General features: G+C 53.6%; 2 protein-coding genes across 9 annotated transcripts in view; one reads left to right on the top strand and one right to left on the bottom strand.

Annotated features, from left to right (window-relative positions):
• The window catches only part of Chid1 (chitinase domain containing 1), a 46,770-nt gene extending 43,647 nt beyond the window's left edge, over window positions 1-3,123 (top strand). For all 5 annotated transcript variants that reach the window (NM_026522.6, NM_001369350.1, NM_001142681.2 and 2 more), the window contains one exon: window positions 113-3,123. In NM_026522.6, the coding sequence (NP_080798.3) occupies window positions 113-211 (99 nt within the window). In that variant the 3' untranslated portion in view covers window positions 212-3,123. The remainder of the gene's footprint in view (window positions 1-112) is intronic.
• On the bottom strand, window positions 2,832-21,023 carry Tspan4 (tetraspanin 4). 4 transcript variants are annotated; one of them, NM_053082.3, is made up of 8 exons: window positions 20,762-21,023; window positions 13,693-13,772; window positions 6,516-6,707; window positions 5,423-5,497; window positions 4,586-4,687; window positions 4,354-4,485; window positions 4,196-4,279; window positions 2,832-3,374 (listed from the first exon to the last, which is right to left on the bottom strand). In NM_053082.3, the coding sequence occupies exons 2-8, from the start codon at window positions 13,753-13,755 to the stop codon at window positions 3,306-3,308; spliced, it is 717 nt and encodes a 238-aa protein (NP_444312.1). In that variant the 5' UTR covers window positions 13,756-13,772; window positions 20,762-21,023; the 3' UTR covers window positions 2,832-3,305. The 4 variants fall into 4 exon arrangements, with proteins under 4 accessions (NP_444312.1, XP_006536287.1, NP_001239517.1 ...); XM_006536224.4 differs by having other exon boundaries at window positions 20,300-20,782; NM_001252588.1 differs by lacking the exon at window positions 20,762-21,023 and adding an exon at window positions 19,781-19,879.
• Window positions 21,024-21,048: the final 25 nt, after the last annotated feature.

Raw genomic sequence — 21,048 nt, 5'->3', positions numbered from 1 at the left:
GGGCTTGATTCCAGGTCACACATTGCCCCCATGTCTAGGGTAATTTGGGATATATTGTGGGGGTAGTAAGGAAATGGGTGGAGCAGGTGCCTACACCTCTGTCTGCCCCCAGTCTCTGCAGGTGCGGCTGGAGCTAGCCAGGGAGCTTGGCGTCGGGGTCTCCATCTGGGAGCTGGGCCAAGGCCTGGATTACTTCTATGACCTGCTGTAGGCTGGAAAGCAACCCCCAAGTGACTGGACTTTTCTAAGCCATGGAGTGACTGGTGAAATATAGGCCTTTTCTCTGTTTACCATGAGACAGCTGCTATGGGTCCACACGCATGGGTGTCTCCTAGTCCAGGATTTGAATCGGAATCCTTTCTACTCACTACTCACTGCTGCCTGCTGTGGGCCAGGTGAAAACGCAACCCCCATCCCCTAGGACAGCCTGGCTCTGGACTCAGGCCTCGAGTGCTTTTCAAGGCCTGTGTGGGATGTGGGTTTGGAAGATGTGAACAATCACAGACTCTTCTAAACAGCCCTTCTCAGCATCACCCTTAAGCCTGACAGGCCCTGCCTTCATACTATGATCACCTGCCTACCACAAACACGGGTATATTCAAGGTACCTGATACCTGGAGCAGGTTCTACACCTACCCCCACTGGGCTTGATGTGACCAGGTTGTGCGATCATGTTGGAAACTGGCCCAGAGAAGCTGGACTTACTTCTGTGAAACACCATGGGCCATAGCCCTGACTGTCCACCAGATAACAGGATAGGATCAGCCCATGGGGCAGCAGAAGGACCTGTGGGCTGAGTGGGACAGGTATCATGAGATCAGAAGGGATCTGTCTATCTTAGTAAACAGCAACAGGCTGATCCAGTGCTGGGGAGATGTCCAAGACTTCTAAGGCACCAACAGGTGAAGAATGGCTGACCTACTTATTTCTTCACTCCTTCATTCCAAGTGCCCTCATCCCCTGCTGGATATGATCTCAAGGTAGTGATCTCTGGTGCTGCGGGCCATTGGGTGGAGCTTTCTAATCCACTAGCCAAGCCTGAGCCATAGAGATCATAAACCCTAACTAGGCTTTTACCCTGTGAGTTTCTGAGATTTGTGGCTCAAGATCCTTAGTGTTAGGAACGGGGAGGATGCTAAAACAGCGGGCCTAGGCCTGACTCAAAAGGCTGAACCTCTCCCACTCTGGAGTGGGTAGTCCTACCTACGTCAGTTGAACCACCTATTGACCTTAACCTACTGGAATAGAGGTATCCCTGAACATTCACTGAGCTCAGTGTGACCAAGGCTGAGAACCTGGGATGCTAGGTCAGGGGTTCCTGAGATGGATAGACTCTGCCAACTATCTGATACCTGTAAAGGCCTTGGGGGCTACACTGACCCCGCTGACTTTGAGAAGACACAACTCTACAGACCCCAGTTAAGGATAGTCAGGACAAGAAGGCCAGTGTGAGGGACAGAGGCATCTTGACCCCCCCATACTATAAGAAGTGGTCATCAGTGCGCTCATGTGCTATGTGTGGTATGAGGTAGTAGACGTTGGAACACTGGCTGGTACGGTGGGGCCATGAGCCTGCTCCCACACTGGCTGCTCAGCCAGAGCTGAGTCCTAGCCTTGAGTCCAAGGGTTTAGTGGATGGGAGTAGTCTCCGAATATAAGAAGTGAGTGACATGGAGTTCTCCTAGTTGTGGGCAGAGCACTGGTGAAGCAGGCTGGGGAACAGCCTTCTGCAAGCAGATGGAGTGATTAAGGTGGCATGGGGGACAAGCAGAATAGGTCAGAGTGCCACAGTCAAGGGTCCTGCTGGAGAGTCAAATGATAGAAGTAGATGGGAACTTGGCTGAGTTCTCTGGGGCCACAGAAAAGTGAGCAGCCAGCTCAGCCTCTTGGCTTTCTTTCCCTCATTGATGCTGGAGATTGACCCCAAGCACCATGCAGGGACATCCGCACTGAGCAGTAACCTTCAGGTTCTGGGTTTGAGTCAGCAAAGTTGAGGTATGCAGAGATGCTGTCCAAGAGCTAACAGACTGGTAGATAGAAATTCAGTCAGAGAGTGGCAAGGTAGTCAGTGGCTATGGTGAGCTGGTGACCATGAGCCATGGATGGCAGCTGCTTAGCTTGGGGAGGAGAGGGGAGAAAGGGCATCCTGGGACTTGAGGAGGGTCAGCACCCCACTGTACTTTGAGTACAACTTCTCAGTTTGGCCATCTGTAAGTAACAGGTTTTTTTGCTAATTAGCAGCCTGCCTGGAGCAGCTGACTCCACAGTTAACTCAGGGTCCTATGGCTTCTAACTAGAAAGACGACAGTGGGCCACAAGGACTCAGCCCAGAGCCAGAGATATCTGGGTCACACTCAGGTGTGTGAGTCACAATGACTCCTAATGAGGACTGTGCTCAGAGTAGGCTCCTCACACAGCAGGGTGTGGAGACTGAGAGTCAGATGGCTCACAGCTCCTGAGGGTCCTGGGAGCTCATCTTAGCCTGAACCCCCAGAGTACCATCCCTATAGTCAAAGGCCCTCACCTATAGCTCTTCTTTATCCCCTAGTTAAGAAGACACTGCCTTTGATGTCTTGATGGTGGCTTGATGTTCTATATGACTCTAACTCTGGCCAGTGGCAAAGGCTCTGTGTCTCCTAGTGTTGCAATTTGCAGTCTCTCCAGACTAATCCAGGGGCAGAGGTACTAGGACAGAGATACAAGAGTAACTGAGGTAGCCCAGGAGAAACAGGAGAGAACGGAGGCCACCCCTTCCCCCAACTAAGAGGTTAGCAGTGTTCCCCTGAGCTCCGAGCTCTGCTGACCCTTGGAAAATGAAAGAACTTCCTCAGTTGAAGGCTGTACAACCTTTGTGTGTTGGCAAGACCCACAGTCTGCTCACACACTTTATTAAGATGCATCTGGAACCACGACACTGTCATGGAATGTGGATCATGGGACCTGGCCCTGCCTGGAGCACCAAGATCATCGTGGGCCTTGAGCAGACTGGGCCTGCCCCCAACCTAGCAACCATGCAAGGCTGGGAACCCCATCCTGTGTGAACACTGGAAGGTATATATGGATATAAAAAGTGTCAAAGTTCCCTGGGCCCTTAGCCCTGGGTGCCATTTGGCACCAACTCTATAGTCTGGTGTCTGCTGCCACCCAAGCAGAGTGCCCTCAGGTGCAGGGATGGATGCTGGGTGCTCTGGCCTCCAGCTCTTCCCCCTGCATTCAGCAGAACACCAGTCCTGCAGGGGGAGCGGGTTTGGACATCTTCCTTCCCGTGGGCGGGTCCTTTGGCAGAGAAGCAGAGGCTGTGAGACCTATGCACAGTAGGTGTCCGCCTTTACCACCTGGCAGTACATGGTCATAGCGAAGGTGAGGCCCAGAATCTGTGGAGACAAGAGGTCACAGGCAGAGTAACCAGGATTCAGGGAGAGGAAGTGGATAGCAAGTATCTCAAGAAACCAACCTGTAAGCCAGGTCCAGCCAGTCCAAACACATGGCTTCCTGTCTGGGTGAGCCCACTGTCCCACTCCCACATGTCTGGGCACCTGTACTGGGCTGAGGCCAGGCTGCTCCAAGGGCCTCATGAGCCCTAATCTGCCACAGAGGTCTATGCTCAGTTCTGACTATGCTCAGAATGGGCTTCCTGGGCACCCTGGTATTATCCCACTCTTGCAAGTCATCCCCAGGGTAAGTTGCATTCTGTGTATGAGGTTGCACCCCTCTGCATACCTGGCCTGAGCCCTGCTGCCTATCCTACTGTACCTCCTTGCCCTAGCTAAGGCCAACTGATATCTGTTTGCCTGATGGATTGCAGATCTGTTCCACTTAGCCTGGAACACCATACCGCCAATACTCAGCAATTCTATCGATGGCTATAAACCTAAGAGGGAGGAGCAGGGCCTGAAGGCAGCAGGGTATCAAGTGCCACTCTCATTCTGCACTGGGAAGTCCCGTCACTACCAACCAATATGGCTGCCTGGCTGTGTTAACCCAGTAGGTGACAACAGGCTCTGCACAAGGAGTACTGCACAGGGCAATACTTGGTCCTCAAGGTATCACGGGTTACCTCCCCTAGTGAACTTGCTCTGTGAGACACTGGCCTCTTGCAATCTGCATTGCTATCTGCCAACCCAGGTAACAGGCTCCTGAGCAAGTCCTCTGCCACTGTGGTCAGGAGTCCCAGGCACTGCCCTTCTCAGCTCACCTGCACCAGTGCCGTGCACAGTCCAAAGATGCCCACAGCTAGCAGGTTCTCCTGGAGCCAGGCCTTCACTGTCTCATAACAGGGCTGCAAGAGAGCCAGGATCAGCTGGGGGGACCCCACCCCTGCAACCACCCACCAGAGGAGGGAAAAGCTCTTACCGACTTCCACCAGGTACCAGGTTCATGTAACCCACAGCTATCACTGAACTCCAGACAGCAGGAGTCAGGCACACGAGTGGCATTGTATACCTCAAACCAATCAGTGTAATTGGAAACTCCACAGCATCGGAACTAGAAGCAGGAAGAAAGCCAAGGACTGGGTGAAGAGGTAGCCACAACACCCACCCTGCCAGCCTGTCCCGCCATACCAGGAAGGCTGCCCAAGCCTCACATCAGTCTGGATGATGCTCCAGGCATTGGTGAGGCCCACGTTGCCCTGTGTGCCATACAGATGCAGGCCCTTCTTCAGGTCTTGTTGGGCATAACTGTCAATCTGTTAACAGACCACCAGTTAGTACCCTCTACACCAGTCCAAGATAGGACAGTATCCCTCATCAATACCCCATTCCCCCTCTACCCGAACCTCTTGCTTGTTTCCTGAGATTACCCATTACCCTACCACCTTATCACACTCAGAACACAGTCCAGGCTCATGTCCTCCCAGAAGCTTCAAGAACCCTGGTGCAAGCCCTTGCGTCTCATCTCTATAGGCTCCCCCTGTTGGCCAGGGGAAGACTTCAGTCTACTTGGTAGTATAAGCAGACATGTCTGCTCTACAGCTCCTCTACAGCTGAGGGTATGGGCAGCATTCCTAGATCTCCAGTAAAGGAACTAGGGCACTGAAGGATAGCTCCAGCTGTACTGGGAGCCTCCAAGGGGTACTTTACAGAAAGGAGGCCCTATGGGGAAGTTGGGGGCACAGGAACTGGGAACTAGCTATAACTCAAGATCCTAAAATATGTCCGTAAACTCAACTGTGTGACCAGGCAACTAAGTATGGGGAACAACATGTGACACACAGTAAGCAGCAATGTGGGTTGGGGTGGTTGGGACAGTGTACACTTAGCAACCTGTATTCAGTAGTGGGCCCTGGCCATGTATCCTAGGAATTAAGAGTGATGCTGTCCCACCCATACAACCAGAGCCACAGCACAGATCCCTGGGGCTCTGGCCCTTTCTGCACTGAGTCTCTCAGGACACCATGCACTTTCCATTTGCAGCAACATACCTTGTCACTGTAGGCAAAGAAGAGCACAGCAATGGTGGCTTCCAGCAGGAACACTAGCAGCAGCAGCACAAAGAACTGTAGAGAACATGTCCCTTACTCACAGCCCTGCTGCTGGAGAGCCCCAGAACTCCTACCACACCATGAACTCAAGAGCCAGGCCAGACCATCCCCGAGCCTAAATGGACTGTTAGCCAGAATTTTACCCCATGCCTGATTTTAAAATCCCCATGTGCGTGTATGTCCCTGTTCCCCAGGCTCCTGGCCTGACATCTCTATTTGTGACTCTCCTCACACTCCCCACTCCCCATACTGGGCTATATGTTAGACAAATACTCTACAACCACAATTTGAGAATTTAAAAGAGATCCCAAATATCACCTATCAAAGGCCTATAAACATTCTGCAACAGCCCCTAAAGTACTAAGAGGTCAGTTTGTCTCTCTCTACAAGGGGTTGAGCCCTGAGCAAACTCCTATCCCAGGAAGAGGAAAGGAACCATCCAAAACCTCTCGGTGTGGAGCTTCAGGCCTCTGCCAGGCACATCAATTTGTAAGATCCTCCAGGACTCCTTTCCTAATTACCTGAGATTAACTTTATAAACTGTGGAGGAGGAAATAGCTTCCTTCCCATAAACATATTCCCAAGGCCAAATGGTGCTATGAGATTTCCACAGAGGGTGGGGCCAGGGGCAGGTCCAGGACAAGGAGCTGGGGTAGAGCCACCACAAGGATGAGTATCTGAGCAGTTTGGTAAAGGACACTGGTAGGTATGCCTAAGTTCTTGGGTCTGTGTCCTGCCAAGAGAAATCCTTCTAAGCTCTGGTGTGCTTTCTTGTATGTGTGGTGTGAGACTTGAACCCAGAGCCTCATGCATATCAGACAGGCATTCTTCTAGACCTGTATCCCCAGTGCCCTACCCATTTTAAAATATATTTTGAGATGGGGGGTCTTACTCTGTACTCCAGACCCAGCAACCCCTCCAGCCCCACCTGGCCTGGAAGACCCCACAAAGCCCTGTACTAGATAGGCCTCAGAGGTAGAGCTGAGATACAGGTAGGGAGAGAGAGCCACAGAGAGGGGCCCGACAAACTCACAGTGAGCAGTAGGCACTTGTTCTCCTTGAGGGCCCCAATGCAGCCCACGAAGCCGATGGCCATGACGAAGGTCCCGGTGACGATGAGCAGGTTGGCAGCCGACAAGGATGGAAATGAGGATGATAAGGTGGCAAAGTTTCCCTGTGTGGCAGCCAACCAGATGCCAACACCCAGGACACCACAGCCACCCAGCTAGGACCACGGCAGTATGGGAAGAGAGAGAGAGACACACACAGGGTGAGGTTGACTGGCAGGGCTCCTGACCCCTAGGGCAAGGCTCTACCCACAAGCTCAGGCCAAAATTGTCAGCCTGAGGACCACCAGAGACAGCTTGATTCCTGCAGCAGGGCACCACTCCTCAAGTCCCTTCCCTTTGCCCCCTTTGACAGTGGCCTGTGACAGAGTACATCTCCCGTGCCTGAGCAGAAGGGTTCGAATCTCCTTTGGCCCTCTGATCCTGCACCTTCCTTCCCCACACCCTATGTAGGCCATGGCAATTGAGTGGCCTACCCACTGGTATGGCCCCCTTGCCCCTGGCTGTTAGTGTCCTGGGCTACCTGTAACCCTGAGCAGAGAAACCCTGGCTTGGCACACTACTGCTCATAATCAAATTGCAGTAGCTCTGTGGTATACCAACCAGAGGATCTCACTGGAGCACCTGCTACCGCCAAGCTTCCCCAAACCTTCCCAAGCCTCCGTGAGTCTCATCACTTTTTTTTCTTCATCTTTGGTTTTTTTAATTTTTTGTTTTGTTTTGTTTTTTTGAAACAGGGTTTCTCTTTGTAATCCTGACTGTCTTGGAACTCGCTGTGTAGATCAGGCTGGCCTTTAACTCAGAGTTCTAATTGCTTCTGCCTCCTGAGTGCTGGGATTAAAGGTGCATGCCACTGCACCAGGCTCTCATCACTCCTTTTTATAAAAATCAAGCCGGGCAGTGGTGGCTCACACCTTTAATCCCAGCACTTGAGAGAATTTCTGAGTTCAAGGCCAGCCTGGTCTACAGAGTGAGTTCCAGGACAGCCAGGACTACACAGTGAAACCCTGTCTCGAAAAACAAAAAAACAGGGGCTGGAGAGGTGACTCAGTGGTTAAGAGCACTGACTACTCTTCCAAAGGTCCTGAGTTCAAATCCCAGCAGCCACATGGTGGCTCACAACCATCTGTAATGAGGTCTGACGCCCTCTTCTGGTATGTCTGAAGACAGCTATAATAATAAACAAAATTTTTTTAAAAAATCAAAATAAGAGGAAGCAGTGAAGGAAGGCATGTGGTGGCTGACTTAGAGTGGATTCATCATGGCATGGTGACAGGGACATCTAGTCTGTCCAGGGTACAGGGCTGCCAATGGTAGGGGAAAACTATGGCCCCATCCTCATATGAGTCCTTGGGCTCTGTCAAATGAGGAGGAAGGAAGATATATTCATTCCAGGAAGCTAGTGATGGACCAACACCTAGGCTCTAGGAAAAAGCTTGACAGCCCAATAGAGAGCTGGACAGGACATGACACAGGAGCCCATGATGTAGGCTCTGACCTAAGGTTCTGAGTTCCAGGAGAGACATTACTGTAGAGCCATCAAGAAGCAAGGAAACCGGAAATGCTGCCCATTCAGGAAGCTCTGGATCCTGGAGAAGGTTCAGGGAACCTGCCAGGACGGGGTGTGCACGTGCCCCAGCTGATTTATACTGAGAGATCGACCCTCAGAGCCACAAGGTAGCTCTGAGGAGCCAAGCTACAGAGATGCCTCCTTTACAGTGGGAGGGAGCCCTGCAGGGCTGCAGTGGCTGAGAGGTAGTGCTGTCTATGGTGTTGACCAAGTAAGACAGTTGGATAGGATGGGTACCCCCATTCAGCCTGAGGAGAGAAGCCCCCCCCCCCACTATCTTCATGTGCTATTTCCATGGTCTCCAGCCATCCCAAGCATGAGGTCTTCCAGGATGCAGTAAGATGACTCACAGGCTATGGAAGGGCCTTCATGGCCCTCACACTGCTAGACAGAAGTAATACCCTGCTTGCTACCTTGGACTAGATCAGAAGTACCAAGACTGAAGTGAGGACTCCCCACCCTCGCTCCACACTGCACCTGCTCTGAAGAGCTGGAACTCAAAAGCAGCAAGAAGCCTCAAAAGACACCAAGCCACAGGGCTGACCTCAGGCATAACACTCTCCCAAGGGAGCCATGACCCCCCAAATGAGTCACATCTACAGGGGTCATATCAAAGCTAAACACTCATGCTTATGTTAGCAGGTCCTAAAACAGGGGAGAGGGGAGATGCTAATACAGCAATGATAAATGTTACTAAGACCCAAGCTGTCTGCACCACCCGCCTCTGCCTTCCAAGGACAGCAGACGGCTCATGTCAGCAGGAAAATGAGCTGTTGGAGCGCCCCTGGCCCCATGGGACCCCGAAGGGCATGGAGAGGACACTGCTATGCAAAACAGCTGTCACCACTGGGGGTGGAGGGAGATGCCCCATTCCAGGAGGCCAGGAAGGTATAATCTCCAAGGCAGGACTGGCAGGAAGGTACACCACACCCAGAAGAGAACCAGTCTCCTCCACTGACACGGTGAGACAGCATGAAAGACATCCACTCGCTTGCCACGTAGCCTGTCACCCTCACTGTGACAAAGATGAACACCAGCCCAGATGCTCCCCTCTGCCATCCGGGTGTCACATGCATTGTCACAAATGAGCAGTACACTCAGAGCCACCACTATCCTGTAGGGCCACCCCTCTCAGAAATGCCACAAGCATAGGTGCACTGATGTGAACTGTGCATGTGCTAAGCGTACTGTACCTGTAATTTTGAAAATGTTTCAGTGCATGAAGCTTTTTAAGACATTTTGGCAGGAAAATTACAGCTTCAAAGCGCAAGACAAAATGGGCCCATTAGATTCAGAAGATGAGAAAGGCAGGACTCAGGGCTGAGCCCTGATGGCCTCCTCAATCAAAAGTGGGGATGGGACTGAGACCCCACCCCCCACCCCAGATCTACACTGGTCCCCCAGAACCCTGAGCACCATCTCCTGAGACAGACCACCTTGCATTCTTGCCTCACTCCTCTGCAGCTGTGTCCCCAGGCTAGACAGAAGCCCAGGTCGGAGGCAGAGCCCACTCCCCACAGCAGTCTTTAAAAAAGCTGGAGTCCTGAGCAATAGATAGTAGCTGGGGACATCACTCAGGGGCAGCTTTGCCTGGGCTGTCATCATTGCAGCCTCAGTACTTGCTTAACGCTGTCCCAAAAGAAAAGGTACCACTGGGCACTGGGATCTGCCCCCACATTGGCAACAAGTTGCAGGGCACATGCCTCATTAGGCTCTGGGTGTCTGTTGTCTTTGATGAGCTGAGATGGTATCAGATGGACAGTGGTTCTATTGTTAGTCTCTGGCACTTTCAGTCTGGTAGATGAGGGGACTAGGAAATGGCAGAGGGCTCTATGTTCAGTTCCTTGGAAGAACCAGGACACTCAGGGACAGGGAGATCCTGTAACAGCTTATATTTGTGATATGGGTAGCAGGGAGCTGCCCAATGCAGGAAGCCATGGTCTTGTTTGTTCTTTGGGATGTTGGTGGCTCTGGCAATGTCCTGTGTTGGGCGAAAACAAATGATATTTTTTTTTAAGTTATTTGGAGACTGGCTTCCCTTACTTATGATGACATAACTTACGGTGACTTAACCCTGCTGTCTCCACCTGTCCAGTCCCAGGAATACTGGTTTATATGGCACTGAGTATCTAACCCAGTCATGCTTGGCAAACACTCCACTAACTCAGCCACATCCCCAGGCGTATATTCAATTTTAAGTGCACAAACTCACCCCACTGGGATAACCAACATCCTAGCCAAGATGGGGAAGGTTCCTGCCAGCCTGGCAGGAGACAGACTTCTTGACATACCGTTGGCTTATACAGGGGCCCCAGCCCATCCACCTCCACCAAAGATGTGGCTAGCTGCCCAGCCATCTGCTACATTGAGCTGTGTATGGCTGAAGGGGTGGTGGGCAGAGGCCTGCTGGCACCCACCTCTGTGGACCTGGACAGGCACATTTGGTGGGCACCCAGTACCATATGGTACTCAGCCTGAGACTGATCCAAGGGGCTAGAGGCTAAGGCACCTGCTGTGCACAGGTTTGGGTTGTGCCTGGGTAACAGCTCATGGCCTCAATCCCCTCCCTGAAGGAAAGACAAACGAAGCCTGACCCCTGTACCTCCCCCGACTCAGAACCTCTGCTCAGCTGGTCATCCATCTGGAGTCATCACAGGCCACCTGGGTGGGAGCTGAGGGACCCTGACCCACAAACCTTTGGATCACCTTGATGACACAGTGTGGTCAAAATAGAGAATCTGAGACCCTAAGAATACAGAATTTTCTCAGGTCACACAGTATCTGGGTGGCAGGCATGCTTCCAACCTCCATCTTATCCACCCAGACACTGACCATGCAGGGAACAGCTGTACCTTTGCTAGACTGAGGAATTGGGAGGGACACCTGCCTGGAAACATTAGAGGAAGGGCCTCAGACTGGTCAGTCCATGTATGGGAAGAGCCAACCACATGGTTCAGGCCTGGCTAGCATCTCTAGAACCTGGACACAGAAGAGGCATGGGAAGGTCCTCACCCTACTCCATGTGATCAGCCCCACTTACACTAACCCTTACACCACAGTAGCTGCCCAGGAAGGTAGATGCTCCGAAAGCCCAGGGCAGGGGAGGGGAAGGCAAAGGAGAGAGGAGGCAGGAAGAACCAGGCTTCACCGACTCCCCTTGGTCCCAGGAGACCTCAACTTCCATTACAGGAAGAGCTTTGCTGGCAGAGGCCCAGCTGACAATGCAGCCTCAGAGGCCTGAGACAGGGGTCCCAGGGGCTGCTCAGCCCCCACTCCCTTACTGCCAGTGGCCAGCACCCAACACCACCTACCCACTTAACTGTGTTCAGAAGCTGTATACTCAACCTCACTTCCCTGAGGCACTCCCAGCTAACCAGCTAGTCCTTACCCTGTGCACATCTCAAAGGCAGGTTGAGCAACTGCCCAGTAGAATTGGGCATCACTGTTGGCTGAAGGAGGGCAAGGGCTCATTGGGTCTCCACACACCCAGGTCTAGGGAGTCAGTTCAGCTTTGACTCCAGCTGCCTGGTTAACTCCAATAGTGACTGAGGCAAGACACATGGCAGAGGCCTGTCTGCTAAACGTGCATTGTAAGTGCCAAATGGAGATCAAAGCCTCTCCTACAAGAGGAGTCAGGTCTTGGGTAGGTTATGCTGTGGCCCTCCCACTAGGGCCTGTCACCAGCAGGAGGGGAGTTTAGTTCACAGATGCCAGGGACAAGGTGGACTGACATCATACTGACCAGGCCAAGTGTGGACTCTCACACTTGCTAGCCCAGATGGACTCTGCCAAGCGCAGCACAGGTACTTCTAAGCAAAACCATGTTGTTCACAGCAGCACCCTTTGCTTGGTTGCCTCTAACCCCTCACTGGGAATCAAGCTGGAGGGAGAAGCCACAATGATGCTGAGGCATGAGCCCGTTTGCAAGGCTGGAAGTATGTGTGGATAACAGAAGGATACTGGGTTTTTCAGCACAGGAGTCCCATGGGATACTGATTGTTTATTTCTCGGGTAGAGGATGTTACCCAGCGGTCGGTCCATGGAATGTGCCTGCTCTGTAGCCAGTGCCCCCTCTCCCTGTGACCAGGTGTTCCGATCAGGAAGAGAGTGATAACTACAACAACCTTGACCTCCCCCAACCAAACACTACCTAGCAGCTGCCCGGCCCCCACACTCCTACCTCATAACCCCCTTCTACCACCTACACTGCCTGCTACCATCAGACTGACCTATAGCTGTCAGGTGTGGACAGTGTTATACTTGTCTACCTGTCACACTGTCATTTGTAGGTCCTGGGCCTTTTCTACCTGTTATAATTGTCTGCAATCACTCTCCCCTCACAAGCTCCCACCCCAAACTGTCACAATGTCAGAGCCACCCTACCAGTCAGTTGTTCCTGACCACACACTAGTGCCCACTGAAGTCCATTAAACAGAATCATCTACCTCACATGGGCTGGCTACAGCTTCAGCCCACATCTATCTCTGATGCCCACCTGATAAGTGAGTACTCCCAGACCTGGGCCCACCCCTCTTAGGAGCCTCAGGCATAGAGCTCTTGATGGGGGTAGGGAGGAGATGGGATGCGTAGGGAAGCAGAGACCCAGCAAGTCCCAGCTCCTGCCCTGGGCCAGGGCTATAAGAAAGGAGAGGTCAGAAAAGTGGACCTAGGTTTCTGCACATTTGACTTGACCTGGACTGCATGCAAATGAGCTGCAAGGAGGGATCCCAGTGATGGCCCTCATCTTCACTCCCAAGCTGCACTCTCTCTTTCCCAACCACACCCCTCATCCCTCAGTCGCACACACCCACTCCCAGAAAGTTGGCTCAGGAACCAAGGCAGAGTATGGAATGACCTTGGATACTGTTCTCCAAGTATTCCAGCTAGTAAGCGAAGGTCCAGGCCATGCCCAGGTAATAAAGGGTCACCTCTAATCAAATCTAGCACGCCCCACTCAGGCTCCAGGCTCAGCCAAGCCCCAACACCAAGTGGTAATCAAATGTCATCCGTTCCCCATTCCACGGGGGGGGGGGGGGGGGTTTAGTGTGTGAACACTGCTCCATCCACACTGGAGGGGCCCATCTTCTGCTCTATCATCATGCAAGCCCCAACTGAACATTACCCCATGCAAAAGTTAGAGGCTCTGCTGAGGTGGCAGGGAGCCAGGTGCCACCCATGTCCATGGAAAGAGTCCCTGACCAGTGTCTGGTATACTTCCCTAGGCCCTGATAGGTCAAGCAGTGCACACAGCCTTCCTTGGTCTTCTGGGTCCTGGAAGACCAGGACCTTTTAAGTCAATCTCCCAGAGGGGCAGAGTGTGAAGGGGGTGAGGCAAGGACGTGGGCTGTCAGAGGGAGGGCAGGGAGAAGGCTGAAGGAGGCACCCGTGGTTCGGTGCACAGAGACTCTGATCAGTTCTGCGCCTGGAGCCCAGGAGAGGCAAGGCTTTGGTACTGCCCGGTCCTGTGAGCACGTGCGCACACACCCTGTCTCCACAGCGGAGAAGAGGGGAGAGAGCTCCTGGAAGTCAGTAAGAGAGCAGCGAACCCCGGTCCTTCAGGTCCCCACACTCACCCAGAAGAGCAGGTTGAAGGCGAACATGAGGTACTTGACGCCCTGGAGGCAGCCGCGCGCCATGCTGCAGCGCTTCAGCTCTAGAAGGAAGATGAAGGAGAGGTCTAGGTAGAAGACCACATACTTGTTGCCCTTGGGCGTTGTATAGCGCGCCTGGGCTGCCTTGGGGCCCGGGTTCGAGTGCAGGCCGAAGAAGCCGCCGCCAGCATCCCCCGCGTCCCCGGCGCCCGCGCGCCCATACAGGCTGCTGCAGCGCCGAAAGGGGCCGCCGCGCGCAAAGCCTGGCTCCTTGCTCTCCGGAGAAGGGCTGCGCCGGTACGTGGATTCGTCCGTGCTGGAGCGGCGCATCGCGGTGGGGAGGCTGGGCCCCCGCCGCCACGCTCACTGGCTACAGTCGTTGTCAGCGCTCTGCACCCGTGGCTACCGGACGCTCCATCCGCACCACGCCGGCGAGCTCCCGCACCTCCCCGGACCCGCGGTAGCAGCGAGCGGGCTCCCACCCCGCGGCCAGACACCTGCGGGCCGGCCCGCTGCGCCCCGCGAGCGCCCGGCCAATCCAGCTCGGCCCCGCCCCTCGAGGACCCCGCCCCACCGGCCAATCGCAGCGACCCCGAGCCCCCACCTCCCAGTTACCCTCCCGGGGTCTCCCAAGAAGATGCAGCTGAAGGACAGGGGAAGCGTTTGATGGCACTGGGTCGGGAATGACACCGCAGCAGCTCTCGACCCCAAACCTGCACCCCAGACTACATCCAACAGGCCCGCTGCCCGTTCGGCAGCAAATCTCCAAGCACATCAATGATGTGCAAAGCCCCGAGGAAATGAAGACGTGACCCAATTGCTGTTGGTGGCAACTTGAGCGGCTTTAGCTTTCAAGCGCCTTAGGGAGCCCGCGGTGCCTGGGAGGGTGAGGTGTCCACGAGGTTTTCTAACTTAAAAAAAGAGAATTCAGTGACTAAAGTAGCAGCCGAGAGATGCCAAAGAAGAACCCCAGATGGCCCCCTGCTGGTCCAGAGAGCTCACGGAATCAGCTTAGCCTCTGGTCCAGTCCATTCTCCTAGGGGTGGTGGGAGCAAGGCCAGATTCTATCACGGTCACGGGCCATTTTGAGAGTCCCACTGGCGCCATTCTGCAACTCTCAATAACTGCAGAACCAGGGACCTGTAATTTCACTTTGACCAGCTCAGGAAGAATCAGCCTATGACTAATGAACACCATCTCATCCCAGGCAGACAAGCACACGGTAAGTGACACCTTGCAGTTGTGCCCAGATACACACTAGCCCATCGATCGAAGATGAGATGAGATGATAGCCTCTTGCTGGGCCCCATCCCTCAATCTCTGAGCCCCAACCCTATCAAAGGATGCAAAGTGTGGGCCAGGTACTAACATGAGGTTGAGGTTCCCCTTCTGATCTGCAGCCTACATGACAGGACGGAAGGCAGAACAAGGGAAACCTTTTGCTGAAGGTCCAGAGTGAGGCAGCAGAGGAAGTAGAGACTAATAAAAGAAGAACGGAGGATGTCCATGGCTAGTGCTGAGCAGCTCTTAAAGGGGCTGCACCGTAATGGAAACTTGAGGTTTGCAGCTCCCAGCCCAGCACCTATGCTCACTGCACCAGCCTACTGCTGCCTCCCAGAGGTCACTATGGAGAACTGCAACCTCAGCTTCGGTCAGATGTGGGTGCATGCATGGGAGCACCCAGAATGCAGGAAGCATGCCTGGAAGAGTCCGGTCAGCCTGGGATTTATCTCACACACACGCCCCACCTTGCCATTTCCCTCAAGTTTTATTTGATGTGTCTGGATCCCCAAGAAAGGGACAGAGGTGACCACATCTATAACCCAGCAGAGACTACAGACTGAATGTTCTACCTAGTGAGCAACTGGCAGCTGATAACTTCTAAAAAACCCTTGTGACCCGTGGCCGCTGGCCCTGCTCCCTCGGCCTGATTCAGCCAGACATACACCTCTCAGGGCTAGAGTGGAAGGGTGCCTATAAATGATAGTATGCGTGTACAAGGCCATTACATACACAGTGTCTAGACACCAGGAGAGAGAGAAGCCATAGGGTCCAGGGAAGATCCAGAACTGACCAAAAAAACTATATCCCCACCTTGGACTAAACATCACCCATACTGACAATCACTCCAATGGGCTTAGCTACCAAACCACTCCTCTGAAGGTGACCCTGAAGACCTGCGTTCCCAGTAAAACAAAAATAAGTCTGCTGTCTACTTGATCATTTTATCCCCTGGATATGAGGCTGGGGCTCAGGTTGAAATTCCCCATGATGTACTGGGGTCGGGGGGTGGCATCAGCTGGAGGTGTGAGGAGACCAGGAGTCAGAGTGGCCAGGCTGAAGGTTATATGCAAGGGAATTCAGGGACAGCCATCTGAACTCCAATTCTCGTCCCTCAGGAGCAGTGGTGGTAGTTAGTCTTTTGTCAACTTGACAAGCTAACAACGTTACCTGAGAAGAGGGAATCTGAACTGAGAAAATGCCTCCATCAAACTTTGTTTCTAAGCTGGCTATGGTGACTCACGCCTTTAATCCCAACACTTAGGAAGCCGAGGCAGAGGAACTTCATAAATTCAAAACCTGGTCTACAAAGTGAGTTCCAGAACAGCCAGGGCTATACAGAGAAACCTTGTCTCACCCCCCCCCCCCCAAAAAAAAGAAAGAAAGAAAGAGAGAGAGAGAGAGAGAGAGAGAGGAAGGAGAGAGGAAGGAAGAAGGAAGGAGGAAGGAAGAAGGAAGGAAGGAAGGAAAGAAGGAAGGAAGGAAGGAAGCAAGCAAGCAAGCAAGCAAGCAAGCAAGCAAGCAAGCAAGCAAGCCAGCCAGCCGAGTGAGCCCTAAAGAGCAGGCCAGTAAGCAGCTCTCCTCCTTGGCCTTTACTTCAGTTCCTGCCTGTAGGTTCCTGCCTCCAGTTCCTGTTCTGACTTGCCTTCATAATGGATTATAAAATGAAATCTCACCCTGTAGACCAGGCTGGCCTCGAACTCAGAAATCCACCTGTCTCTGCTCTTCCAAAGTGCCCAGCAAGAGAATAAATGTATTTTAAGTGCAGCCTATAACTTAAAAAAAAAAAAAATGGGGCCGAGCAGTGGTGGCGCACGCCTTTAATCCCAGCACTTTAATCCCAGCACTGAGGCAGAGGCAGTCTGAGTTTGAGGCCAGCCTGGGCTACAGAGTGAGTTCCAGGAGAGCCAAGATCTACACAGAGAAACCCTATCTTGAAAAAAACAAAACAAAACAAAAAAACAAAAACAAAACAAACAAAAAAAAAAACTCTGTCTCAAAAAAACGGCGCCGACTGCTCTTCCGAAGGATCGGAGTTCAAATCCCAGCAACCACATGGTGGCTCACAACCATCCATAATGAAATCTGATGCCCTCTTCTGGAGTGTCTGAAGACAGCTACAGCAGTGTACTTACATATAATAAACAAACTAACAAATAAATAAATAAATCTAAAAAAACCAAAAACAAAATCTCTCGAGCAGTGGTGGTGCACACCTTTAATCCCAGCACTCCGGAGGCAGAGGCAGGCGGATTTCTGAGTTCAAGGCCAGCCTGGTCTACAGAGTGAGTTCCAGGATAGATATCCAGGGCTACACAGAGAAACCCTGTCTCGAAAAACCAAAAAAAAATATATATGTGTGTATGTGTGTGTGTGTGTGTGTGTGTGTGTGTGTGTATGTGTGTGTGTGTGTGTGTGTGTCTCAAACTGCTTTGGTCATATTCTTACAGCAATAAAAAGTAGCTAACACCCAAATTAGAAAGCGGTAGGAAGGGCTCCCAAAGTTCTTGGGGCGAAGGAGAGCCAGTCCAGTTCTGCTAAGATGCTGTCCTCTGAACAATGTGTCCCTCTCCTGCCTAGAAGTCCCTGCCTGTAAAACCCACAAGAACAGGGACTTATCTAGCCGACTGAGGGCCAGGTCCATGTCTGCTGCCAAGGACAGAATTCACAGGGTGTGGTGTGCAGACTGATCTCTAACAGTGAAGGACCAAGGCAAGGCCACCCTCTCTGAGCCAGAAAAGGATGCTTTCCTCAACACCGTGGCCAGTGCCCAACCACAGTGGTCTGGACATAGGAGACATCTGCCAGCAAGGCTCCAAGATAAGGGTACAAACAAGAACCCCTGGGGAATGAGCCACACACCCACCTAGCCAGACCTGTCCAATTTCTAGACAGAATTTGACCATGTCTTGCTCGGGGCAAGTAGCTGTCAGCAAGCAAGCATTTGGACCCCTCAGTGTGGCGCCAGCGTGAGTTTGCCCAGAAGCCTGTTTGGACCCCGTAGTAGCTACTCCTAGCCCAGCTAGCTCAGGAGGGAGAGAGTACAGAGCAGCACCACCCACCCTGTCCCGGGGCTGAAGCTCCACAGCTTCTTTGAGGAGGCAGAGAGAGTGGTGCCAATACAAACAGGCTGTGGTGTCTGCCTTCCTGCTGCGGCTTCAGCCCCTGCAGGGCCCCAGTGCCTGCCCCAGACCCCCACCCTGGGCAGGAAGACCACAAATTCCTGGTCCAGTAGGCTGACACCTCCCACCAAGAAGCAAGCAACCAAGGGGTTGCACACAGAGCCTAACCAGGAGCTCTGAAGACACACCTCTTGCCTCCCTCCACTTCAATAGGGATGGGGGTGCAGGGTCCTCTGTGTGAAGCCAGCAAAAGGGCCCATATTTCTTCCTAGACTCTCTGGTCATCCCAAATAGTATCTTCCCCCCACTTCCTGCCCGGCACCCTCAGGTATTTCTCTGTCAGAGCCCCTGTGGCAGTAGAATAGAAAGGACCTACTTGAGACTCAGAATGCTTATCCTGTGAACAAAGCACACCTGCATTGCCATGTTGGGGACACCCCACCCCTACCCTCAAGCACTGAGTCCCAAATGTCCCAGCCTCAATAACCCAAAGGGTTCTTGGGCTAGTTACTTCAGTTTCAGCCACAGGGTCTCCAAGAGCTATTTGGACAACATGTACCAAACACATTTAGTGTGTCCACACAGATATGCCCTGAAAATGAGGTGTAGGAGTGTGTATGTTCACACTCCATACCCTCAGGGTGATATAAACTGTCCTACATGAGCAAGCCAGAGGGCACAAGGCTAGATAGAGTTCCTCAGGAGAAGTCACTTTCGACCACTTCCCCTAGCTCAAGGCCAGCTTTTAGTGGAGGAATTAAAATCCTTCCCACGGATGCTTCAGGTCCCAGCAGAGCTTTACAAATGGGGAAACTAAGGCTGTGACCTAAGGCCAAGGGGTAGAGCCAGCTGGAGCCCAGGGCTCCAGACCACAGTACAGCACCCTCTTTTGGCTGGCTGTTTTCAGGGCAACACCCAGGGTGGGAGGGGCCGGGCAGCTAACACTTCAATCATCGGTTTTCCTCGTCCCCTGCCCTGAAGTGACCCCCTCCTCTGGCAGGAACTGTGGCAAATGGGTTAAAAACTGCGTATGAGCACATCTCGCTCAATGCGCCCTCCACCCTGTACAGTAGATTGAGCATCCATTTGCTAGGCAGACACTGGTCAGTTTGCAGTGGGGAAACAGCAGAGCTGAGACTGTAAGTATCCTACATCTCTCTCCCGCCACTGGGAGTTAAGAAACGGTAGAAGTAGGGGCAGAAGCTGAGCCTGGGATCCCTGCCAGGGCTCTGGAGAGAACTGACCCACAGCATATCCCCCCCCACTCCACCCCCATCCCACACAGCACTCCAGGATGAGCAAAGTCTGGGTGAACAGCCTGGAGTCCTCTAGCCTGGGCCATTTCTGGGAATCCAGGGAGCTGGAGCAGGAACTAGGGGAGGAGAGGATGCCACCACCCACGATAGCCACTGGAAACTGTGGGCTTGCGCGCGCGCGCGCACACACACACACACACACACACACACACACACACACACACACACACACGGGAATTCCAGGAATGTCAACTTGGCACAGGCTTCTACTCCCCAACTCTCCCTAAGTAAACAAGTCTTCCAGGGGCCGGACCGAACTGAGAGCCCCTCCTCCAAGCCTTTGGCCTCCACCCCATCCCCTAGGGCAGACCCTACAGACCATCTCCTATCCCACTCCCCTGCCACCCTCACCTCTGGCCACCAGCAGTCTTCAGTCCAGATCTTGAGCCTGATCCCAGGCCACAGTGACTCACAGGCCCCCACTGCCCCCTCTGGCCAGGGCAGGATGTTGGGGGGAGGGGACAGGACCGGGAAGTCGCCTAGCTCGTGGCTCTGCACGTGGCTCCATGGGGGATGGCAAAAGCTGCCAGGGAGGCTGTCCAGGGTGACATCGGGGGCACAACCACCAAGCTGGCCAGTGGCTCCGACCAGCCACACTCAAGACCCAGGAGACCCCTCCCGACCTCCCCTCCATCGTTTGTTTCCCAGAGGCACCTGGAAAATGTCTAGGACCCCCCAGAGCCTTCACTGTAACCAGATCTCAAACTTCCCAAGCTCTATCGAACTTCTCCAGCTTCTCACTGCAAGCTGCCTCGTTTTCCTAAGGGTAGCTCCCAACACACAAGAAGGCGGCCAAGGTGATACACTCCCCAGAAACCAGCTCCTTGCCCATTCCCTTAAGTCCTTAAGTCACGTCCAGGTGAGGCAGACCTGTGGCCACTAGCAGTCTCGCACGCAATCTCCGCGTCTGAGCCAAATATCCCGGGAAAAAGAGGTTAGAAGGTCTGTTCATAGGGTGCCTCCTCCATGACGCCTTCCCGGACCACCGCCCTGCTCCTCTCCCCAGGAAAAGACCCTTCTCAGAGGAGAGGACTGTACTGAGCGCGGGAGGCCGCCGTCGGGGCTCGGGACACCGTACCGCCGACGGTTCTGCAGCGGCCGAAGAGAAGGACGCCCCAAACTCCAAGGCCCGGACTCTGCCTGGGCACCTCGGGTAAGGGCTCCAGACCGAGACCCCTTGGAGTCCGGGCCAGGAGGCGGGAAGACCGCCTTGGCCGTGGACAGTCGGCAGCCCGCTCTCCGGCTGCGCCACCACCACTTGTTAACCACCTCTTGGCTCCAGTCGGCTTGCGATCCGGCCAGCGGGACCCCAGCCCGCTAGAACCGCCGTACCTGTGCGCGCCGCCGCACGGCGGAGCAGCTGTCAGTCAAGGCAACACGAGAAACGCGAACCGCCGGCCGCGGACCTTTCGGCCTTGCTCGGACGCCGTAGCGCCGGGATCTACCACCACAGCGGGAGGGGGGGGACCGGGATGCTGCCGCGGGCTCGGAGGCTCTCGGAGCCCCGGGTGGGCACGAGCAAGGAACACCGCCGCTTCAGGGTAATCATGGGAGCCGGGGCAGGGCTGCGGCGGGATTCAGGGAGATGCGGGGCGGGGCTCTGGATCTTACGGGGCGGA

The sequence above is a fragment of the Mus musculus genome, chromosome 7 (assembly GCF_000001635.26).
Source record: "Mus musculus strain C57BL/6J chromosome 7, GRCm38.p6 C57BL/6J".
NCBI classification, from domain to species: Eukaryota; Metazoa; Chordata; class Mammalia; order Rodentia; family Muridae; genus Mus; species Mus musculus.
The sequence above is the reverse complement of the archived record's forward strand: the minus strand, read 5'-3'. Positions and strand labels throughout refer to the sequence as shown.

Excerpts from the sequence above, each read along its gene's own strand:
- Tspan4 (XM_030242865.1), bottom strand. The coding sequence starts at position 14,040 with ATGCGCCGCTCCAGCACGGACGAATCCACGTACCGGCGCAGCCCTTCT. Across the intron at positions 4,688-5,422 it reads TCTTTGCCTACAGTGACAAG|ATTGACAGTTATGCCCAACA; the intron begins GTATGTTGCTGC and ends GTCTGTTAACAG. Across the intron at positions 4,486-4,585 it reads GGAGCATCATCCAGACTGAT|TTCCGATGCTGTGGAGTTTC; the intron begins GTGAGGCTTGGG and ends TCCTGCTTCTAG.